The sequence below is a fragment of the Vicugna pacos genome, chromosome 19 (genome assembly GCF_048564905.1).
Source record: "Vicugna pacos chromosome 19, VicPac4, whole genome shotgun sequence".
Classification (NCBI taxonomy): Eukaryota; Metazoa; Chordata; class Mammalia; order Artiodactyla; family Camelidae; genus Vicugna; species Vicugna pacos.
This window is the reverse complement of record NC_133005.1, coordinates 27,729,321-27,746,210: the sequence shown is the minus strand read 5'-3', so window position 1 is coordinate 27,746,210 and position 16,890 is coordinate 27,729,321. Positions and strand designations below refer to the sequence as shown.

The following is a 16,890-nucleotide window of genomic DNA, read 5'->3' as shown; positions in this document are numbered from 1 at the left end:
AGGGCTTCACAGGGTTCAGACCACCTGCTCTCCCCAGGAGCCCCCAGTTTACCCTCCAGGAAAGAATGTGAAGCGTGGGAAAGGCTCTGCAGGGGGCCACCGTGGCTTGTTGGAGGAGACCATACTAACAATGGGGAACAAAAGCCCCTTCCAAAGGAGAAGGCTAGCCATTGAGGGCCGCAGTCCACTTCAACCAAAAACGAGCCTGCCGGCCGAGAACCTGCCAAGGAAGGAGAACAAAGGAGGAGGCTGCTGAATGGTGGCCTCGCCGGGCCAGCTTGGGCCCCTCCTTCCCCCGGACCCACCTGCTCATCTCTTTCCTCAGCCTGTCCAGACAAAAGCAAAGACTGAGGGCTCTCTCAACTTCCAATTAGCTTTTCAAATGAAATAATGACCACTGGGACCCGCCGCTCCTTGTGGTTTTCGAGGTGAATGCAGTTACAAAGAAAAAGACTGTGATGACAACAATTCCGGTGCTTCATCTCCATTAACTACGACACTAAGTGTGGCTTAAAGGACTTAACCCCTCCCCACAGAGGTGCTGGGGGCTTCCCATTCCCTTGGAGGTCCCACTTATGATGGAGTACTACTTTTTTTCCCCCGAAAGAAATGCTCTAATCAATGGGGGACTTGCCACTTAACGATAATCCCTTATGTTTGTTATTAACTTGAAGTTCACAAAGTGGTTTTCCATCCATTGCTCCCTACCACCGTCCTTGGGGGCGGGCAGAACAGAGCTAAGAGGCCGGGTCCTATAGCTCAGAGGGAGCGAAGCTGGGAACTGACTCCTGATTCCGGGACATGGCTCTCGTGCTGTTTCAAGACTCCAGGCCCCTCAGGTGGGGAAGCAATTGAATTCAACCAACCAACCAACCACCCAAGAAATGTGGACCTGGTACAAAGTGCTTAGTGGGCTCCTGCTCACAACCCACAGAAAGTAACAGTGGTAATATCTACACTAGTCAGAGCAAACCCTGAATCAATGCTAAATGCCAGGCACTATGGTACGTGTTTTGGGTGTGACCTCATTTAATCCTTACAAAGCCCTCAGAGGTATTATCCCACTTTAACAGATGGTAAACTAAGGACCAGGAGGGTGAAGAAAGGTAAGTTAGCCTCTGACCTGCTGTGCTTAGGACTCTTTAGAGACGGCCAGGTCCAGGCACTACTGTGGTGTCCAATTAAAACCAGAGCTGCACAGGAGTTAAAGCAGTTAAATTCAGGATTATTTTAACAGGGGGAAAGAGACCTCAGTATAGAAGTGGGCTCCACTCAGAATAGCGCAGGGTATAGCAGGAACTTACAGCCAAGGAGCAAGGTGGGCATCAATGGATGGAAACTTCCTAAGAGGAAAGAAACATCAGGGGTTAAGGGGATTCTGGCTAAACCAACCGAACAGGATTCTTGCTGAAGACCGGCCAGGGAGACCAGATATCACCTAGGGGATGGTGGGAGAGGAGGAATCTGGTCAGCTGTCAGGGTGGGAGGTTCTGGTTAAATTGTTCAACAGGGTTCTTGCTAAAACTGGGCATTGGAGAAATTTCAGGAGCCTGACTAAAGCTTGGTTAAGCAAAGAATATTTGCCAGTGGTGATTAATTTGAGCAACAAACCCAGGTGATTTCATAAATCATAGGAGTTAGGCCTGTTCTCAACTGTAGCCTCCCCAGGCCCTCCATTAGCTATAAGCAAGTAGACTCTTTGCTGCAGCCTTCAAGAGGCTTCTCCTAGTGGGTAGGGCCAGAAAGACAGCACATGAGCCATTCTGCCTCTGCACTATCCCAGCGTAACATTCAAGTTCCCTAAAATTTGCTGTTGTTCCTAAAACAAAATCTACCCTCCTTACCACAGCCCCTGAAAGCCGTATTTGTTCTGCTCCCGAGGGGACTCTCCTGCGCCCTAGTTACACTGGCCTGCTTTCAGCTCACATGTGCCAAGTGCTTGCCTCAGAGCCTTCGCTTACGTTGCTTCTCTGTCTAGAATGTTCCTCCCCAGCTCTGCAAAGACTCCTTTTCCTTCGATCATCAGCTTAGCCTTCCTAAACCTTCTAGATAAAAACTGCTTCTCACAAAATCACAATTTCCTCACTGTATCGAAGTCCAGCTAAGTTGGAAAGCAATCTGATTAAAATAATTTCTATCCCCCAAACTCAATAAATACTCTTATGATTATCTGTATTTCAAAAGTTATCTATTACTATGTTTCAATTAATAGAAGTAAAGGTAATGAGCCAAAGTATAGGGCAGATGCCAAGTATTCTAGAGGCATGAAGTTCCTTCAGCCATAGGAGGAGGTAGTTATTATCTCTCTTCTATGGAAGGAAAAAGGGAGGCTCAGAGACATTAAGCCACTTGCCCAAAGTCCTTCAGTGGTGGGCGAGCCTGCTCTTACCACTTGCAGGGTGAAGTCCGCACACGTAACCACACTGCGCGATATTACTTCTCTAAGTGACACTGTATAACCTGCATGTAACGGTGGTCCTGGGCACAACTTCAAAGGGGCATTCCTGAGATGTGTGTGTCCCTCTAAGAACCTAAGATAACTCATGAGGTCACTCTTTTTTCAAAATAGTCCCTTCCCTTCACCACTGCATACCAAGACTAAACTTTCAAGGCAAAAGCAGAGGGGCCTTCATATATCAACGGGGCATAGTTGGCACCCACTGCCAGAGAAGAAAGGATGCTGGCTTTTCCACGCAATTCTCAGTTCTGTTAAGAAAGAGGTGAGACGGACCAATGTAACGGTTCCCGGAGAAACACCCTGGCCACCGTGTTAAGCACACTCCCCAAGTAAGGCCTCCTGTACATGCCCTGGGGACCATCAGCCCCAGAGAACCAGCATAAACTCTCAGGTCTTCGTTCCTGTTATTCTCTTTATTCCATAACAGGTTAATTACAGATTTCAACTTTTCAATGCAACGCGTGGGTATGTCAGAGTATTCACAGCATCTTGCTAGGGCGCCACGCCAAAGAAACAGGGCTCACAGGTATCTGCACTGTGTTGGGGAAACAGAAACAAGCAAAAGTACAACCACAATTTAGACTTTTTTCTCTTTAAATAAAGTTTTGTTTCATTCCTCTTTTCAAACTGAATTGTTCTTGACTCTTTTCTTGATTTTTCACTTCAGCTTTCAGAATTTCCTTCCTTCTGCTGGAACTAGTGTGCTGTCCTGAAAGAAAATGGAAACAAACACAAAATTACTGAAGGTTTCAATTCACTATTACAGTTCCTAACTGGTGACAACAGAGAGACCAAGGTTCTCTCCCACTACGAGATCCCAGTTATAAGGGAATAATATCATTTATCTATTAATTCCATTTACGTATGCCCCATCTCATCTCACAAAAGAATGTAAGACAGCTAGCTCAAACTAAAGCTGACGACAACTTAAATAAAAATGAAACACACCTGATAACTAAGTAAGCATGGAATGTGGAAACACAAGGAGATGCGGTAAGTCCAGGCACACCTCTCACAGTACAAGGCCAGGAAGACAGTGTACATTTCAACTAGATGAACAGTTTAATGAACGCTCATCTTCAATTGCCCAGACTCCAGGTCCGCCAAACAACACGCGGCCCTCATGTAGCTCGGAAGATGACATTCTGACCATTCGGTACAGAAATCTGCACCACATTGCTGCCATGTGGTCATGTTCCTGTCAATGATCAGACTCGGTGTCTAAACTTAAGAAGGAATGATTCTCAAAAACTGAACTCAGCTCACAGAAAAATTTTAAAAGGGGATAAAAACACTAAATCTCTTTGTTCATTCTCTCTCCATGCCTGCCTTCCCCAGACCCCAAGAAGTGATGGGGAAACATGAGAAAGAAAATGACAATCTAGGCGGACACTGTGCAGCCAGGGGGTGACAGCAGCAAGTGAGGGACTAGAGCGGTTCCAGTGAGCAGAGGCCACATGCTGACACCCATGTCATCCTCAGCAGGCAGCTGTGCCCCATGCTGATGCGATGACAGGGCAGTTCTGTAGAATGGCAGCCCCAAACCAATTACTCAAGAGTTCCAAGGGGCACGCACAGGCACAGAACCAATCCTGAGTGCTGAAGTGAGTGCCCCTAATTCTCTGCCAACACTGAGGGCTTCCCAGGTACGTTAAAATGTGTGTGTTCCAACACGTTCACACTGAGGGGACAGGGTAATTATGAAATAAGAACAGCAGAAAGGGTAGTGACTCACAAGCCTCCATCCTGACTAAGAAGTATGTCCTCTCTCATGCCTGATCAAATCAACACCCATCCTCAGATCAAAAACCCTTAGCTACCAGGGCCTTTCCTTTAAAAGACTAGGTCCCAACCTCAGGAAGCCCCAAATGTCCAAATGATCAAGTGACTTTTCCCTCTCTCAAGCAGTATGAGTTGGGGGTAGCAGGGTGGGGACAGAGTATCTAAAAATCAAGAAAAACAAAGTCAACCCAGAGTTAGTTTCAAAGAATGAAAGAGCTCAATATTTAGCAGAAAAGATTAGTTCTGAAAGCAAATCTCAGGCAGAGCAACTATCATTCAGGACAAAACCAAATGGGTAAGGCTAAGGAATGGGGGTTGGGAGAAGGGACGGACCACAAAGGCACACAGGAACTTGCTGGTGTGGGGAAATAGTCTGTATCTTGAGTGAGGTGGTGTTTACAAGATTGTGTAAGTTTTTCAAGATTCACGGAATTAACACACCAAAAAGGGTGAATTTTACTGTATGTGAATTACACCTGAAAAAAACAAAACCAAAACAAATATAGTTGCTTTCTGTGTTGAGAACTGGATGTTCCAGCTTATGCTCACACATGAGTGAAAAGGCTCTACTTCCTATGCTTTTGTTGATTTCTCCTATTTTTCAGAGGAGTGAAAATTAGATGGCTTTGTTGCTTTGGCAAGGAAAGCCATTTCCATGGCAAGGGACAAGAGAGAACGTGACTTGAAAATTCAAACACCTCCCTCCTCTTTGTTGGTCTAGTACAGGGGTCAACTAACTGTGCCCCACGGGCCAAATCCAGCCCACCACCTGTTTTTGTAAACAAAGTTCCACTGGAACACAGCCATGCTCATTTGTTTACATTGTCCATGGCCGCTCTCAATTACAGGGCGGAGTTGAGTGGTTGTTCCAGAGATCGTACGGCCAGCAAAGCTTCAAGTACTATCCCGCTCTTCCTAGAATACTCTTGCCAATTCTTGGACTGGAGGAGCTGATTAATGAAGCACCAGACACCCTCTCTCCTTCCCTCCCTTCACCTTGCCTCCACTTCCGTCCTCATCCTAGGACTAATACGATGGAGAATGGGGGATAGTTCACTTGACATCCGAGTCACACAGGGAGCAGCCCTGAACCACATCCTGAGCTCCAGGAACTCGGGTTGTGATGCTGGCTTTGATCTGTGGCCATTAGTCTTCATGATTGAGTCTCACCAAACCACACTGTTTGGCCCAACCAGAGGTTAGTGTTACAAAAAAGCCTAGAACAGCGACAAGGTGTGCCAGGATTTGCCATTGGACCATCGTTTAATGAACTTAGACGGTCTGAATGGAGTCCCCTTTTAAGAAGTCCAAGGTTGAATCGGTCTCATCCTCAAGTCTGCTCTCCTATGAACACAGAGAGAGGGGCTGTGTCTATAAAGTACCTTGTGGGACACAAGGGAGGGGGGAGCCTTACAGCCAAAGCCAGGTCAAAGCTGCCTGCCGCAAAGGCACCCCGTCGGCTGGGCTAACTCACAGGGCTGCGGCTTTCACCCTGGTCCGGCGACAACCTGGGCCAGGAAGCGGGGAGACAGCCTCAGAATCGGGCCTCAGCTTAGGGAGGGATGGGGAAGAACCAATGAGCTGAAAATTAGATAAATAACTGACATGCATGAGGTGGGCAAGATGGCAAAGGGGCCCTGCTTCTGGGATGAGTCCGCCCTTCATCTTTACCGTAGTGTCCTATATTTTGCCAATCTACTGCTCTGCTCTGCAGCGATCCTGCCAAAGGAAAGAGGGTTTGAGAATCAAGAAAGGACAGTAAGAAGAGAAAAAAGCTGAGGAAAGAAATGGCAAACACCCGACCAGAGCTTCTGCCAGAGGCACTGTTTCCCCTGGTGGCACAGTTTGTTCTACGACTCACGAAGACGCCAACAGAGAGGGGCTTTAACCTTCTATATGGAATGGGGGGCGGGATGAGAACCATGGTCTTCCTCCCCAGAAAATGGACACAATTTTAGCATTCCAGATTGGGAACTCCTGCTCAACGGGATCTAAATCAGATGGTTTCCACTCCTATCTCCCCTTGATTTTGTCTGTCTGTGCAGGTAACTTCCAGAAAAGAGCCGAGCACAGCCCTTGGGCTCCCTGGGCCAGGCCTGGCTGCTGTGCAGAAACAGGGCTCTGCTTAGAACAAAACAGGAGAGTCCCCGGCTCTTTCTCAGCTGCAGTGCAGAACCACCAAGTTAAGGCTGCTGGAGGGGCAGAAAAGTGAACCAGCTGCCGCTGCTGGTACTAAGGGAAGCTCTGGGGGAATCTGGATTACTACAGGGGGGACAAGGAGCACGTCGGGGCCAGGTCTCCACTGAGAGGAACTCAGAAAGCTCACGATGCAGACGCAAGCAGGTATGAGACAGGCGGCTCTCCCGCCCACAGTGGTCTCTGAGAAAGCCTCTCTCTGATCTGACCAACTTAACTGGCAGCCAGCCACATTGGAGGGCGTACTAGTGAGTTACATTCTTCCAGCAAAAGTCCTGGAGAGGAGAAAGCAGGGCACGTTTAAAAATGTTAACTTCCAAAGGTGAAAGCAATTCTGACCTTTTCTTATTGACCTTTATGTGGCTGAAATCACCCACGTTCTAATAAAGTCAAATCAATGAAAACACCTATGTGACATTTAAATTCGTTTTTAATCCAGGTTCGAAAGTCAAGCTGCCAGCAAGCTGCCATCACGTCGAGACCAACCATTTGTGTGAACCTAAGCTTGTCTGGATTTGGGGACGTGATGTGGGCCACTGAGCAGTGCTCCCTGAAAGCCGGACGCAGCTTCTGGGGGAAAGAGCATGGACTTCACACATAGGAGAAAAAGCTCTGGGGAGCTGCTGGGGTTACAGAGGACTAACTCTCTGGGACACAGGACGAGGCGGGGCAGGACCCTCTGGGGCGGCAGAGGAGAAAATTGTTATACAGCCAGCACGTTAACAACAGTCTTCTGCCATACGTCCTAATCCATCTTAGTCTTCACAAAGCAGTTATTTTCTTCTCTTGCTCTAATGTGTTGTGGCATAAACTGCTGTGGTTTTAATATATTTAAAACTGATCACCAAGGCTCTTTTCTGACTTAAAAGGCTTCTGTATCAGGCTGGATTAAGGTGTCATACTTGCCCCTAAGGATATGAATCACTTTGCCACATTCCGTTGTTCAAAGAGCTGGGTGAAGAGAGCTGACAAAACTATTCCTAATCCCACTCTGGGTCCCTGGCCCATCCCCAGCCTTACCTCTTGATTGCCTGTTGGGCCAGCATCCGATTGCCAGCCAGAAACGTCACGCTGCCCAGAATGGCCAGGTACTTCAGGGTCTGGAACATGTTGAGTTGAGTCCAGTAGACATACATGAGCCCTAGCATAGCTACAAGAACAGGTGTCATGACAGCCAGTTAGGTGAGACAGTGACATCACCCTGGGGCAGGGGACAGTTAAAAGCCAACAACTGCAGGATTCTGAGAAGGTCTGTATTTATAGACCGGCTTGTTTTATTTATTCTTTTTATCTGATGCCAGAAAATAAATAACTCAATATACTTGCTTCTCAACTTTGGCTACCAGGAAATCCAGAGGCAGAAACCAGATCTCAGTTACTTTATCTTGTTCCACGTTCCAGCTCACATCTTTTCTCTTTAATGTTGGTTTTATTTTAAATTTTTTGTTTTAAAATTACTGTCATGTTATATTTGGGATTCCGCTGATTTTTCAAATTCTGAATGAAAGCCCACAGGATTAAAGAAATGAGTAATTTCCTTTTTATTAAAAAAATTTTTAAGGCTAAATTGCCAGTCTGACTAGGAAGGAAGCAAGGAGGACTGAGGAGGAAGGTTTAGTCAAAAGGGCTCAGAGCTGGGCAAGGAGAACCCTGGGTCCTGGTCCAAGCTCTGCCTTTGGCAGCCACTTAATTTCTCTGAGCCTAAGTTCTCCCACCTATCAAACGGGGATCATCATTCCTGCCCTGGTCACCCCCATCAGGGCTGTGATGAGAATCAAATGAGGGAATGTGCACAAAAAGCACTCTGGCAAGAAAAGTCATGGCTCTACATAAATTTATATTCAGGTTTTATTTTCAGCCTGACCCGGGAGGGCTATCGCTCAAATCCAGTAACTGGGCTGGAGAGAAAGGTCATCCCGTCAATTTTGCCCCGAAGGATAATGGATGAACTACGGCAGGGGTTCTTGGTCATTTTTGAGGTCATGGACCACTGTGAGAATTTTGATCAAAGTTACAGAATCTCTCTTTCCCCAGAAAAACAAAGACACACATTTGCCTCGAGTTTCAAGGGATTCATCTGTGGACCCTTACAGAATCTGCACACTTTGGACACAGAGAGGGTGACTCCCGAAAGAGTCAAAGAAATCAGAAAGGAATATTGAAGTCTCAGTGAAATCCAAGGCGCCTCTGATCCAACAGTGTTGAAAGTTACTGAAATGCTTAACAGATTTGTGAATTTACTGTCTTGTAACATGTAGGTCCTAAGTTCTCAAGAGAACAATGCAGGCAGTGTGTCTGACTGTAGAAGGGACTGTTTTCTATTACTGTCCAGACAAAGCCGCCAGCAAATGTGAAGATCGATACGGTGGGGGAAGAGAACCTTTGGAAACTGCATTAATGCTCTCCATCCAGGAAGATGGCTCAACCTAAAGATACGATAAGTGAGCAATCTCTGGAAATGAACAGAGCTATTAAATGAGGTAAAATGGCCTGCCAACGGCAGCCTAGTACAGTGAAACCCGATATAATGACAGCTGTCCTAAGCTGATCGGCCAAACAGGTTTATCATCATATTAACTGCCGTAAAAGGCCAGGAGGAAGAGGGAAATGTTATGCTATTAAGTCATTATAGTTAATAGGTTGTGGGTCTACTTAACAGGGCTTGTGCGTGGGCAGGCTAAATGTCAAAGGAGGTTAAATGGAATTAGCAGCCTGGGGCGCTTACCAGCATGTCCCAGGTGAAAGATAATCGTGCTTGGAGCAAAAGTGAAGTTGGAGACATTGGCCCCAATCCGGATCCACTGAACGATGGGGAGAAATAAATTAAAAAGACATTAGAACATGAAAGGGAGGCAACCGGTGCCATGCGAATGCTAATCCAATAAACAGCCCTAAGGGCTTAAAAGTTCATGCATACTTGAAGGACAGGGAATTTTTCTAAGTGACAACCACCCTATTATAAGTCCTCAGGAAAAACTATTCCCTTTTTTCTTTAGAAAAGCATTCCAACACCTGCTTTCAAATGTGCTTGGATAACTCAAACCTGAACATTATTTTTTTTTAATTGAAGTGCAGTTGATTTACAATGTTGTGTTAGTTTCTAGTATACAGCATACTGATTCAGTTATACGTATATATGTTCCTTTTCATATTCTTTATCATTATAGGTTATTACAAGATATTGAATATAGTTTCCCGTGCTGTACAATAGGACCTTGTTGTTTATTTTATACACAGTAGTTACCATCTGCAAATCCCAACTCCTAAGGTATCCCTCCCCTCAACCCCCAAACATCATGTTTTATGATAGTAAACTTTTCTATTTTAAAACAGATGAAACCATAAAGCTGAAAGGTCAGGAACTGTATTTATGATGAAGTAACTGGCACCCCTGCTAATGTCTCTAAGTATTGGTAAGAAAAACCCACTGGCAGCTGGTACAATGTTTGCTCTTGCTATGAGTTCTGTGCGTTCTGAAATTCTGATCACTTGAAAGAACAGGTGCCCATACCCTAGGCCTGGTTTCTGAAAGCCTGTGGCATGCCTTCCAGATTTAGATTGACCAATAATTCTTCTATTAAAATCAATTAGTGAATTAGGAACACAGGCAACTTTCTAAAAGTAAGATCTAATGAGTTTTCCATACAGTTCTTAAAATTCTCTGAACTTTTGAGGATATGAATTTATGTTTATAATTTTTAAAAAGAGACAAGGGGAAAAAGTTGGTTAAAAAAAATTCAAACACTACATTAAAATATAAAAGGTAAAAATTTCCTTCCACTCTACTCCCTAAAAGGTCCTCTTCTCTCCTTAGAGTTAACCGACAAAAATAGATAATGCCCTTTTAAGGTTTTTAAACAAAGAGGATTGTTCTAAACATAGAATTATCCCTTGCCTTCTTCATTTGATAGGACACTTTGGCAATCCTGTCATATCAGTACATAAATCTATCCGTTCTTTTAATAAGCCGCACATTAGTCCATTGTATGGATATACCGTAAGTTAACATTTGCTTCTATGTAGACTTTAGATTGTTTACAGTTTTATGCTCCAAACAGTGCTGAAATGCACATCCTCTGTTCTCTCTTTTTCTACAGATATCAGCATTGGGCTGCTTTTTCCACACTTGACCTCATCTGAACATTCCTGCAGAGCATCCCCGTCCATACACTTTTATCATTTTAAACGGCTATTAGGTACTTTTTCATGCCCCTTGTTAATGGATTTTTTTTTTTTTTTGGCTGTTCCCCCACAGTGGGGAATTTTAGTTATCCTAAAATTTTTTGACCATTGGTTCAGGTCACAGCTGCTGGACCCCTTTGGAGCCGCGCTGAGGCCGGAGCACAAAGCCTCCTTTGGAACGGCTACATCTGTTGAGTCTGGCGCCAGACACATGCTGCCCATGCTAATTACAGCTACTCACCAGAGCAAAGAGCAGAAGCAAGGGTGAGAGGATCAGGGCGGTGAATGTATTGGACACCACTGTGGGGGGCCTCTTCTCAGGCTCGCGGAACAGGTGCTGTCAAAATAAGACATACCAAGAATATTTTAAAATGTGCTCTTCCCAGTAGAGGCTGCCATGTATACTAGGGATCAACATACCAGTGACAGTCAGGAAAAGGAAATACCTCCGAAAGGCTAAAATCTCCTGGCCATGAGCGGCCTCTTGGCCTTTTGCCTCTAACACTAGCTTTTGATCCCAGTGGTCTCCTTCCAAAGACACCACACCAGTCCCACCCACCTCACTATTTGGCCAATCCTCTTTTTCCCTCCAAGATGCACTGCCATTCAGAGGTTGGAGAACGCAACCTATCAAGTGGCATGTGCCTAGTATCAAAGAGGGTGCCGTCTGGGTGGTGTGGGTGACATATCCATCCAAGGCAGGACTGGATTTCAGCATGCTTCTGGGCTCCTCGGGTGACATTATCATATTTTGCTAACCAACCTGAGTTAGCTAAGTGGTATACTGTAACAATTAAAAATTTTAAAGGGGGAGGGTATAACTCACTGGTAGAGAGCATGCTTAGCATGCCCGAGGTCCTGGGTTTAATCCCCAGTACCTCCATTAAAAATAATAATTATAAATAAATAAATAAATAAATAAATAAATAATAAACCTAATTCCCCACCTCCAAAAAAATTTTTTTTAAATAATTTTTTTTAAACTTTCTTGCCTGCCAGCGTCCAGCCAACCTGGTTCCATGACAAGGTAGAGCCACCTGAGACTCCTGTTTCCAAATTTTCCCCTCAGCTCCTCTTTGCTGCCACTGCTGCTGAGGGACTTCTAACACTGCCTGCGGCAGCTGTTGCTGCCTCCCCCACCGATCCTCTGTCATCACGGTTATCTTCTACTCTTTAACTACATTTTACATTCTTAAATGCCGCTATAGCAACACTAGGAGGATTTTTGAAAAAGAATCCTATTACTCTACCTTTCGGGCCCTTGTCCTTCTTTTAACAGTGAAATGAGAGTAAGTGGTCTGTCTGGAACACTTCAACATTAATTCATATGTGGGTCTCCATGTTACTGCAGTATGCTCATTTCTCATGATTGCAAAATAGTCTACTGAGTGGATCCACCTCAGTTTCCTTAACCAGCAGCATTCAAATTGTTGAACAATTACTGTGTTTATTTTGTAAAATGCTTTAGAAACTTTTAAAAGTTCTTCTTTCCTTCTCTATTAACTATTTTGATCCTCATAACAGTCCTATAGGCCAGGCTGGGTATGGATTGCTAATATTTGTGTGCAAGGAAGGTGAATCCCAGGAGAGAGGAAGGGCTTGCCTCGGAGAGGAAAGCCCTGTTCTCCAGTTGAGTTGTCCACCTGGAGGCCCCATCAGCCCTGATCTATGCAGGAGTGGAGAGGAAGAAAGGCAACTCATTTGGGCTGTAGTCCCAGGCAGTGATCTCAGGGCTGAACTTCCTGGATGTTTAGGAAAAACAGACCCAGGTTCTGATTTTGTCTCCAGCTCTCTGCTTTCTGGGAACTGGTCAGTGGGCAATTTGAGCCTATTTTTTCAGCTCTAGGATGGGACTGATATTTGCCTGGCCTGATTCAAAGGGTGACAAAAACAAAACTATAAAATATCATATAAACAGGTTAAAGAAGGGACAAGAGCCACAGTCCAGGGGTTTGCTGCCCTCTTCCACTGTGCCCACCCCACACTTCTCCCCCGTGTTTAGAGAAAGAGTTGCCTGGGATGTACCTGAATTTCCTGTTTGGGGGTGAAAAGGTTCTTGGATAGGACAGTTGACGGAGCATCTTCTTCAGGGAACCTGATGACCACATCAGCCTAGAAAAATAAAGGAAGCCATCAAAGGCGCAGGGGCAGAGATGGGGGTGAGACTCATCAGCAGGAAAGCACCCCCAACTCACATCCAGGACCATAACTGAGAAAGCTCCAAGCAGTCAAATCATTTCTGATCCACTAGTCAATAAATTGAGGCAGTAAAAATTTCAAGAACAAAGTAAGTATTTATTGAAAATGCTTTTTGGAGCAAGAGTTCCAATTTTCTACTGGTCTGGTGAGCCCCACAGAGCTGTTTAATACAAAAATCCCAGCTGGTACTCAGGCTGTTACAGTTGCAATCAGAAACTACTCCCTGTCCCTGGGAAGTGTGATTTAGTCACAAAGACAAAGACAAAAAAAGGAAAAAGAAATGAAAATGTGCTTGCATACAAAAAGCAGCCCAAAGTCCAAGGGAAGAAAAGAAGCTTTGAATACAACATAAGAAAATGCAGCTGCCCCTTTGTCCGGCACAGGCAGCCAACCACCATTCAAGACCTACAATTTGGCCTCTGCCACCTTTCCAACCTCAATACCAACAGCTCTCGACCAGACTCAGGTGCTCCAGCAAAATGGACTCACTCATGCATGTCTCCCTGAAAGCACCTCAAGCTTTTCTGGAGCCCCCTCTACCCTGTGATCACCCCACAGCCTCCCAGATATTATTCTCATAAACACCTGCGATTCTACAACCCCTAGTTCAAATGCCATGTCCTTCAAGAAGCTTTCTCTCATCACATCAATCAAAGGTGAATTACGTAAGTAAAAAGCACTATTTAAAGGATAACACACCATGCAAATGTTGGTTATTAGTTTATTAGCATTTTGTACACCCTACGTATCACTATCCCCCACCATCCTGTATTATTATCAAAATTCAAATCTTAGCTCCCTACCCGCCCACCCTGTGAGGCTATACCATATCCCGAAGACCAGAGCCTTTATCTTTTAATCTATGTATTCCCCCATAGTGCTTTGCTATAATATGAAAACCTCCTTCTAATACAACTTTTATAGAAATTTGCTAGAACCCACAAGGGCAAATTTATACTTCATTCACTCACTTCACTCAGTCACTGTTTAATTAAGCCCCTACTACATGCCAGGCCATGCACACACCCCTAAGACTACCAATGGGGACAGCACACAGCTCCTCACCTCACAATGTGTACTTACTGCCCCCTGGGTGTCAGGGCGAGGCTAGGGGAGGGAGCCCACCCCGTGGAAAGGAGCCGTCTGTGTCTGACAACGGCACAGCCACTCTGGCCTGGGTCAGGGTATATGTAGGCACGTACCACATTCCAAAGGATTGGGTTCTTCAAAGTAGCATCTCCGATGATCAAGTAGAGAGTGTAGGTGCCGGATGCAGAGTCAAATTCGATCTTTCTCTCGGAGGTGTCCAGTTCAAACTTGTATACATTCTTGCTGTCCGGCTCTGCAACAAACACCACTTCCTGGCCAGTCTTCTGGTTATGGAGTCGGACAAATGTCTGGATGGAACAATAACACAACCCTTCATCTGATCATTTCAAAACTCCCTCCGGGCCCAGCATGAAATCAACAAGGCAGCAGACTGTCAGTTCCTTCGTCCGAGTGGGAGCTCTGGGACCTGCCAGGCCTGCCCGAGAAAGCAGGAGGAATGGCCAGCCCACCCTGCTAACCAGCCCAAAGACCAGAGATAACTTCTCACTAGTATAAGAAATTTAACTTAGGGGTCCAGCCAATTCTCAGTGACTTGTAGGCCAAGTGCCCAGTTTGTGGATGATTTAAGCCCTTTGCTGTTGCTGTGATTTCTTCTTCCTGCCAGCCTTTTGGCCACTTTGCTGCCCAATTAACTTCTTCACCAGAGGGTGAAAAGAAGGGAAATGAGGTGGAACTGTAAGAGGCCCATTTTCAATTTCCTAGTGCCTCCAGCTAAAGACTTAGGAGAGGAGGCTTGGGGACTGATAGTAGGCAGAGTTCTCACCGAGGAGAGCAGCCTAGTGTCAGAAAGAGAGCCTAGACTCGAAGACAGATTTGGTTCCACTACTTATTAGCTGAGCAGGTTACTTAACCTCCTTGGGCCTTGATTTCGTCATCTTCGAGATAGGAAGATAAAACTTCTACAGATGTGGTGTATCTGTGTGAAGAGTCTCAATAATGTATGCAAAGCATTTCTCGCAGGACCTGCTATATACGAGTCGGTTGACAAACATTCATCAATACGATGATACAAGTCTAATCGCCTTACCCTCCCAGTGGCATAAGAAACTAAGGTTTCTGCACATTAGAACCGCAGCAAAACTTAATACCCACTTAGCTTTTCTCTGGAGTGTTTCAAAATAAAGAATTCAATAAAGCAGGTAGATTGGTTCCATTTTACAGATCACAAGGCACGAGGATTAAAAGAGTTGCCACAGTCAGACAGCTAGCACTGGATCCAGAAAAAATATAAATCTCATTTGTTACTCTACACCTGGGCAACAAAGAACAACCATCAAAGTATTTAGGGAAAGAGGCTCAGAGATGTGAAGCATCCTGACTACAGCAGTGCTGGCCAATAATGGGATTTAGGAACCTGGATGCCTGATCTTCCTCCTGTCACAGTCAAGTGCAGGCAGCCGCCAGGCTCATCTGCAAAATGCCACCTCTACCTGGGAGGTCTGTAAGCCACAGTTTCTAAAACAGAATCTTGGATGAGACAAGTATTCAGTTAAAGTTAAACTTCCTCACTAACTCTCAGGGCCCTACCCCTAATCCCACCAATTTAGTCTTGTAATCACTTCTCTTTTCACTCTTTCTTCCGCTGTGCTGTTTGGCTGGCAAACTGCTGGGAAATGCTAAGGGGCTGAAGAGTTAGTCGTGGCTAAGCGTCCTGACCAAGCTCTCTGGAGCTCAGGTGTTAGGGGGAGAGAGAAGAGACAAGGGCTGGGCTATGGAGCTAGGGCAGCTGCTCTGGGCCTGGGCACAAGTGAGCAGCAGCAGCTGTAAGAAACAGAAAGCAAATCCATCCACCTCAACGGTCTGCTCTGAAGCTGCCTCTGGGCATGGATGCAATTCTGCTAGCTCTTACTAAAGCATGTCTGCAGAGACCCAAACCAAGGCCACTAGGTCCCAGGGTCTCTCCCGTCTTTCCACATTCAAAGTGTTTATCTGAATTTCCCTTCACGATACAACTGCGGACAGGGCGGGGATCAGAGCAGTCATCCTCAATCAAGTCGGGTAACAGGGGTAGGAGAGGAGGTGTCTGAGAGGATAAGGGGCCGTATCAGATTTTCCGGGGAGACGACATGGTTTGAAAAATCTTCTGAATAATCATCATCATTTTTTTATATATGAAAAACAAACATGAAGCCTACTGCTTTCATAATACAAAGTAGGCACAAGTTAAAAAGTGCTGTTTTTCAGATTCCTACAAATAGAAAAATCTGCTTCGGCCAGAACAAAAATATACTTTGGGCTCACTGCCTGGGTTTTCCTTTTTTCAAAATTATTTCAATATATGTTTTTTTAGTCAGAAAGAAAAAAGCCTCAATTAAGTGCTAATCGGCCTTAAATATATCTTTTCAATACCAGCTAATCTCTTAAAAACAAGAGTGTATTCCAGGCTCAGCGTTATAACCAGTACGAGAGGCGGCAGGAGTGTCACATGGGAGAACCTGGTAGACCGTCAGGGTTTAGAGTGAAGATGTGAAAGCAGGAATTCGGGACTGTCTCCAGTCAGTGTTATAAACCATATTAACAACAATCGGGTACGTCAATATTTCAGGCCAAGAGAACTGTCTGGGCTTTTTCCTGACCTGGTGAGGGGTGAGTTCAGCACCAGTGTTCACGTCTACCAGCTGGAAGAACAAAGCAAAGTTCTGGTGGCTATCTGCGATGAATGTGCCCTTGGCCTTGGCTGGGTAGGTCACCCTGAAAGAGACATTTATATAATAAGTCTTCAGAGAGGATCTGCGGCTCTCTGAGAAGAGAGGGAATACAAACATCACTTCACCGCCTGGCCCTCCCTCTCCCAACCGTTATCTCCCAATTGTAACACTTTTCTGTTGTGGGCAGAGTGGAGAACTGTCTGTGGCCTGAAGCAAACTGGACTGATAGAGCCAGGACTGAGAAAACCACAGCATGAACTTTCATCAGGGTCTAGGGAAAACGCTATGTGCAGTCGCTCCAGGCTTTCACTGCAA

The 16,890-nt window shown here is 45.4% G+C and overlaps 1 protein-coding gene across 3 annotated transcripts in view; it reads right to left on the bottom strand.

Annotated features, from left to right (window-relative positions):
• Nucleotides 1-2,852: 2,852 nt before the first annotated feature.
• The window catches only part of RPN2 (ribophorin II), a 50,322-nt gene continuing 36,284 nt past the window's right edge, over nt 2,853-16,890 (bottom strand). The window contains exons 11-18 of one of the 3 annotated variants that reach the window (XM_015237832.3): nt 16,504-16,618; nt 14,020-14,214; nt 12,644-12,730; nt 10,860-10,955; nt 9,162-9,237; nt 7,457-7,586; nt 5,912-5,959; nt 2,853-3,167 (exon numbers count right to left, since the gene is read on the bottom strand). In XM_015237832.3, the coding sequence (XP_015093318.1) occupies nt 3,155-3,167; nt 5,912-5,959; nt 7,457-7,586; nt 9,162-9,237; nt 10,860-10,955; nt 12,644-12,730; nt 14,020-14,214; nt 16,504-16,618 (760 nt within the window). In that variant the 3' untranslated portion in view covers nt 2,853-3,154. Of the gene's footprint in view, nt 5,749-5,845; nt 5,960-7,456; nt 7,587-9,161; nt 9,238-10,859; nt 10,956-12,643; nt 12,731-14,019; nt 14,215-16,503; nt 16,619-16,890 lie in introns of all 3 variants that reach the window. The other 2 variants (XR_012061714.1, XM_006202564.4) reach the window with 2 other exon arrangements.